We start from the raw sequence: 6,976 nt of genomic DNA on the forward strand, positions 1-6,976 counted from the left end.
TTCTCGGCTGTGCTGATTGGCTAACTCCCCAGTGAGGGAGGTGACATGACAGAGTTTCCAATTAGCTATTGGATCCGGGACGGTCGGCACGGTAACGGTCCTGTAACGATCCAAAACCACAACAGTCTGTCTGTGACCCTGGCCTTCGGAACAGGACAATGTGACAACATCCGTGCACACACACACACAAGGATACACACACATACACACCAGGATACACACACACTAGGACACAAACACACACTAGCATATATACACACACACACACACACACACACACACACACACACACACACACACACACACACACACACACACACACACACACACACACATACACACACACACACACAAACACACTAGGATACACACACATACACACTAGGACACAAACCCACACACACACTAGGACACACACTAGGACACACACACACTAGGACACACACACACACACCCACATTAGGACACACACACACCCACACTAGGACACACACCCACACTAGGACACAGACACACATACACACACCCAAACTAGGACACAGACACACACACACACACACCCACACTAGGACACACACACACACACACACACATCCACACTAGGACACAGACACACACACACTAGGACACACAAACACACCCACCCACACTAGGACACACACACACCCACACTAGGACACAGACACAGACACACACACACACTTACATAGCTAGCTAGCTCTTCCTGGGAACAGCTCCCGGTGTCCCCATCATGACCCCTAATGAGCTGAGGGGGTTAGCTAGGCTGCAGACGGTAGTGTGTGTGCGTGCGTGCCTGTGTTTGTGTGTGTGTGTGTGAAAGTGTGTCGAAAATAACAATAAACCCCCCAGCATCTGTCACTAATAACACTGTACTGGAGCGGAGAGATGAAAATAGTTTGTATTTTGTATTACCCAGAGAAAGAAGGAGGATTGTTTAAAGTGGCTGGAGATATGAGGCGCCGGGGACGAATGTGTCATCCATAGACCATTCTTCAGAGAGTCTTGATGATCATCCAGGTGCTTTTTGGAAAACTGGAGTCATCTGTTTGGACCAGATGGGTCCCATTATGTCTGGGGAAAACCATTCCACAGTAAGATCCTGGTGGTGGTACAGTAGCATGGTGGTGGTATAGTAGCATGGTGGTGGTATAGTAGCATGGTGGTGGTATAGTAGCATGGTGGTGGTGGTACAGTAGCATGGTGGTGGTATAGTAGCATGGTGGTGGTGGTACAGTAGCATGGTGGTGGTGGTATAGTAGCATGGTGGTGGTACAGTAGCATGGTGGTGGTATAGTAGCATGGTGGTGGTGGTACAGTAGCATGGTGGTGGTGGTATAGTAGCATGGTGGTGGTACAGTAGCATGGTGGTGGTATAGTAGCATGGTGGTGGTGGTACAGTAGCATGGTGGTGGTGGTATAGTAGCATGGTGGTGGTACAGTAGCATGGTGGTGGTGGTACAGTAGCATGGTGGTGGTGGTACAGTAGCATGGTGGTGGTACAGTAGAATGGTGGTGGTGGTACAGTAGCATGGTGGTGGTGGTACAGTAGAATGGTGGTGGTACAGTAGCATGGTGGTGGTACAGTAGAATGGTGGTGGTGGTACAGTAGCATGGTGGTGGTGGTACAGTAGCATGGTGGTGGTGGTACAGTAGAATGGTGGTGGTGGTACAGTAGCATGGTGGTGGTACAGTAGCATGGTGGTTGTGGTACAGTAGCATGGTGGTGGTGGTACAGTAGCATGGTGGTGGTGGTACAGTAGCATGGTGGTGGTGGTATAGTAGCATGGTGGTGGTGGTACAGTAGCATGGTGGTGGTGGTACAGTAGCATGGTGGTGGTGGTACAGTAGCATGGTGGTGGAACAGTAGCATGGTGGTGGTACAGTAGCATGGTGGTGGTGGTATAGTAGCATGGTGGTGGTGGTACAGTAGCATGGTGGTGGTGGTACAGTAGCATGGTGGTGGTGGTATAGTAGCATGGTGGTGGTGGTACAGTAGCATGGTGGTGGTGGTACTGTAGCATGGTGGTGTTGGTACAGTAGCATGGTGGTGGTGGTACAGTAGCATGGTGGTGGTGGTACAGTAGCATGGTGGTGGTGGTATAGTAGCATGGTGGTGGTACAGTAGCATGGTGGTGGTGGTACAGTAGCATGGTGGTGGTGGTATAGTAGATGGTGGTGGTACAGTAGCATGGTGGTGGTACAGGAGAATGGTGGTGGTGGTACAGTAGCATGGTGGTGGTGGTACAGTAGAATGGTGGTGGTACAGTAGCATGGTGGTGGTACAGTAGAATGGTGGTGGTGGTACAGTAGCATGGTGGTGGTGGTACAGTAGAATGGTGGTGGTGGTACAGTAGCATGGTGGTGGTACAGTAGCATGGTGGTTGTGGTACAGTAGCATGGTGGTGGTGGTACAGTAGCATGGTGATGGTGGTACAGTAGCATGGTGGTGGTGGTACAGTAGCATGGTGGTGGTGGTACAGTAGCATGGTGGTGGTGGTACAGTAGCGTGGTGGTGGTGGTATAGTAGCATGGTGGTGGTGGTACAGTAGCATGGTGGTGGAACAGTAGCATGGTGGTGGTACAGTAGCATGGTGGTGGTGGTATAGTAGCATGGTGGTGGTGGTACAGTAGCATGGTGGTGGTGGTACAGTAGCATGGTGGTGGTGGTATAGTAGCATGGTGGTGGTGGTACAGTAGCATGGTGGTGGTGGTACTGTAGCATGGTGGTGTTGGTACAGTAGCATGGTGGTGGTGGTACAGTAGCATGGTGGTGGTGGTATAGTAGTATGGTGGTGGTGGTACAGTAGCATGGTGGTGGTGGTATAGTAGCATGGTGGTGGTGGTATAGTAGCATGGTGGTGGTGGTATAGTAGTATGGTGGTGGTGGTACAGTAGCATGGTGGTGGTGGTATAGTAGCATGGTGGTGGTGGTATAGTAGCATGGTGGTGGTGGTACAGTAGCATGGTAGTGGTACAGTAGCATGGTGGTGGTACAGTAGCATGGTGGTGGTGGTACAGTAGCATGGTGGTGGTGGTACAGTAGCATGATGGTGGTGGTATAGTATCACGGTGGTGGTGGTACAGTAGCATGGTGGTGGTGGAGTAGCATGGTGGTGGTGGTACAGTAGCATGGTGGTGGTACAGTAGCATGGTGGTGGTGGTACAGTAGCATGGTGGTGGTACAGTAGCATGGTGGTGGTGGTATAGTAGCATGGTGGTGGTACAGTAGCATGGTGGTGGTGGTACAGTAGCATGGTGGTGGTGGTACAGTAGCATGATGGTGGTGGTATAGTATCACGGTGGTGGTGGTACAGTAGCATGGTGGTGGTGGAGTAGCATGGTGGTGGTGGTATAGTAGCATGGTGGTGGTGGTACAGTAGCATGGTGGTGGTACAGTAGCATGGTGGTGGTGGTACAGTAGCATGGTGGTGGTACAGTAGCATGGTGGTGGTGGTATAGTAGCATGGTGGTGGTGGTACAGTAGCATGGTGGTGGTGCTATAGTAGCATGGTGGTGGTACAGTAGCATGGCGGTGGTACAGTAGCATGGTGGTGGTGGTACAGTAGCATGGTGGTGGTACAGTAGCATGGTGGTGGTGCTATAGTAGCATGGTGGTGGTACTGTAGCATGGTGGTGGTGGTACAATATAATGGTGTTGGTGGTACAGTAGACTGGTGGTGGTGGTAGAGTAGCATTGTGGTGGTCCTGTAGCATGGTGGTGGTACAGTAGCATGGTGGTGGTGGTACAGTAGCATGGTGGTGGTGGTACAGTAGAATGGTGGTGGTGGTACAGTAGCATGGTGGTAGTGGTACAGTAGAATGGTGGTGGTACAGTAGCATGGTGGTGGTGGTACAGTAGCATGGTGGTGGTGGTACAGTAGAATGGTGGTGGTGGTACAGTAGCATGGTGGTGGTAGTACAGTAGCATTGTGGTGGTCCTGTAGCATGGTGGTGGTACAATAGAATGGTGGCGGTGGTACAGTATCATGGTGGTGGTACAGTATCATGGTGGTGGTACAGTAGCATGGTAGTGGTACAGTAGCATTGTGGTGGTGGTACAGTAGCATTGTGGTGGTCCTGTAGCATGGTGGTGGTACAGTAGAATGGTGGTGGTGGTGGTACAGTGGCATGGTGGTGGTACAGTAGCATGGTGGTGGTGGTATAGTAGCATGGTGGTGGTGATGGTACAGTAGCATGGTGGTGGTACAGTAGCATTGTGGTGGTCCTGTAGCATGGTGGTGGTACAGTAGAACGGTGGCGGTGGTACAGTAGCATGGTGGTGGTGGTGGTACAGTAGCATTGTGGTGGTACAGTAGCATTGTGGTGGTGGTGGTACAGTAGCATGGTGGTGGTGGTACAGTAGCATGGTGGTGGTGGTACAGTAGCATGGTGGTGGTACAGTAGCATGGTGGTGGTGGTATAGTAGCATGTTGGTGGTAGAGTAGCATTGTGGTGGTGGTACAGTAGCATGGTAGTGGTATAGTAGCATGGTGGTGGTGGTACAGTAGCATTGTGGTGGTCCTGTAGCATTGTGGTGGTACAGTAGCATGGTAGTGGTACAGTAGCATGGTGGTGGTGGTACAGTAGCATGGTGGTGGTACAGTAGCATGGTGGTGGTGGTATAGTAGCATGGTGGTGGTACAGTAGCATGGTAGTGGTATAGTAGCATGGTGGTGGTGGTACAGTAGCATGGTGGTGGTGGTACAGTAGCATGGTGGTGGTGGAATAGTAGCATGGTGGTGGTATAGTAGCATGGTGGTGGTGGTACAGTAGCATGGTGGTGGTGGTATAGTAGCATGGTGGTGGTACAGTAGCATGGTGTTGGTGGTATAGTAGCATGGTGGTGGTCCTGTAGCATGGTGGTGGTACAGTAGCATGGTAGTGGTACAGTAGCATGGTAGTGGTATAGTAGCATGGTGGTGGTGGTACAGTAGCATTGTGGTGGTTCTGTAGCATAGTGGTGGTAGTGTGATGGTTTGAATTGGATGCTGCTTAGCTTTGTTGATAATTAAATAAATAAAATGAGCATCCATTTTTTTAGGCTTGGTTGAAGATATGATAACATTCAGTATCAAAAATAAGCAAAAATAGAGACAATTAGAAAAGGGGCAGAGTGCCTGGACACAGCCCTTAGTCATGGTATATTGGCCATATACCACAAACCCCTGAGGTGCCTTATTACACAAATACTTTTCACAGATGTAACCATTAGGTCTGTAACTATCTATAATAGATACCGACTGATAAATAACTACAATTTCAACCTGGAATCTTACAAAACATTACTTGATAATAAAGCCAATAGCTGACCTTCACATTTCTTAGAGAATTCAAATCAAATCAAATGGTATTTGTACCACGCGGCGAATATAACCTCACGGTGAAACTTATAAGCCCTAAGAAAAAATAAAAAATAAATTTTAAAAAGTATAGGACATAAAAGTAACAAAGAATGAAAGAGCAGCTGTAAAATGACAATAGAGAGGTTCTCTACCTTTATTTAACCAGGCAAGTCAGTTAAGAACAAATTCTTATTTTCAATGACGGCCTAGGAACAGTGGGTTAACTGCCTGTTCAAGGGCAGAACGACAGATTTTGTACCTTGTCAGCTCGGGGATTTGAACTTGCAACCTTTCGGTTACTAGTCCAATGCTCTAACCACTAGGCTACACTGCCGCCCCATACAGGTTATATACAGGTACATACCTCTGAATTCTCCCCCTGCTTCCTACACAGTCACCTTATGCCAAACTCTCTATTTACCTCCAAATGATCTCCCAGTTTTGAGACAACCGTCATTGTTGGTTTACTAGACAATAAAGGATGGTTGACATTATCGATCCGGCCCTACACTATTCCCAAAACCAGGAAGAGACATGGCTTCAGAGAGTCAACATTGGCCCTATCAACCGACTCAGGGGGCCAGTGCTGAGCCTAACGAGGCCAGCGCTCAGCACAGAGGAACACAGGGGGGGTTTTCTTAACGCCGGCTTTACGTTGGGGGAACGTCGGAGAGGAAGCTCTAAATGAGCCCCCCAGAAGGGATGAGAAGAGGAGATGCTCCGTGATAAATTTACTCTGCACAACACACAGTGTGTCACAGTTACAACAACAATATCTGATTGGACAACTTAGTTGGTATGTGCGCACACACACACACGTACACACACTTATCTTCGTCACACACACCTTTGATGACAGTGAAGAAATTGTATGTTTCTGTGTGTATGTATGTGTGTCTGTACACACTGTACGCGAGGGCGTGTGCACACCTCCAAGTAATGGGCATCACCATGGCGACCAGGTGACCCAAAAAGGCAGTTAGTTGGCCTTAACAGCCTCGGAGCAGGAGAGTGTGCATAGACGCAGTGCATACATTATGCAAATCAAGGTCCCTGGGAAAGTATGTCCTTCCTTTTGACAGAGCGGTTCTCTCGCTCCTCGACTTAATTCACTCTTATCACTACGCCCCGCAAGGAACCATCCGAGCACAACATGTGCGTCACGGGGGAATCAAAACAGCGCAACACATCTGTGACATGCATCCTACTACAGAAAGATAAGGGAATTGCCCTTATATCGGTCGATGTAGGCAATTCTGGGGAGGAAACGGCGGAGAGAGCAGATGACAGAGAGGTATTTTATTCTTCTCCTTTCATAAAGCCGCCTCCCTTTGTTCGCTCCTGCCTTCGCTCTCTACTTATGAGAATGAGGGGAGAAATATAACGTCTCTCACTGAGCTTTTATGACAGGGAAGGCTGGCATGAGTGACAGGGAAGGCTGGCATGAGTGACAGGGAAGGCTGGCATGAGTGACAGGGAAGGCTGGCATGAGTGACAGGGAAGGCTGGCATGAGTGAGAGTTTCAAACATGATTGGATTGTAAAGTAAGTAACAAATACAACAGCCTGATTGTGTGTGGAGGGAGGGGAGGGAGGGAGGGAGGGAGGGAGGAG

General features: G+C 49.3%; 1 protein-coding gene across 1 annotated transcript in view; it reads right to left on the reverse strand.

The window, feature by feature from the left end:
• arap2 (ArfGAP with RhoGAP domain, ankyrin repeat and PH domain 2) overlaps positions 1-6,976 on the reverse strand; it is a 260,125-nt gene that overhangs the window by 96,600 nt on the left and 156,549 nt on the right. Inside the window, exon 14 of the mRNA XM_031831383.1 lies at positions 5,961-6,099. Within this exon, the coding sequence (XP_031687243.1) occupies positions 5,961-6,099 (139 nt within the window). The remainder of the gene's footprint in view (positions 1-5,960; positions 6,100-6,976) is intronic.

The sequence above is a fragment of the Oncorhynchus kisutch genome, linkage group LG9 (assembly GCF_002021735.2).
Source record: "Oncorhynchus kisutch isolate 150728-3 linkage group LG9, Okis_V2, whole genome shotgun sequence".
NCBI lineage: Eukaryota > Metazoa > Chordata > Actinopteri > Salmoniformes > Salmonidae > Oncorhynchus > Oncorhynchus kisutch.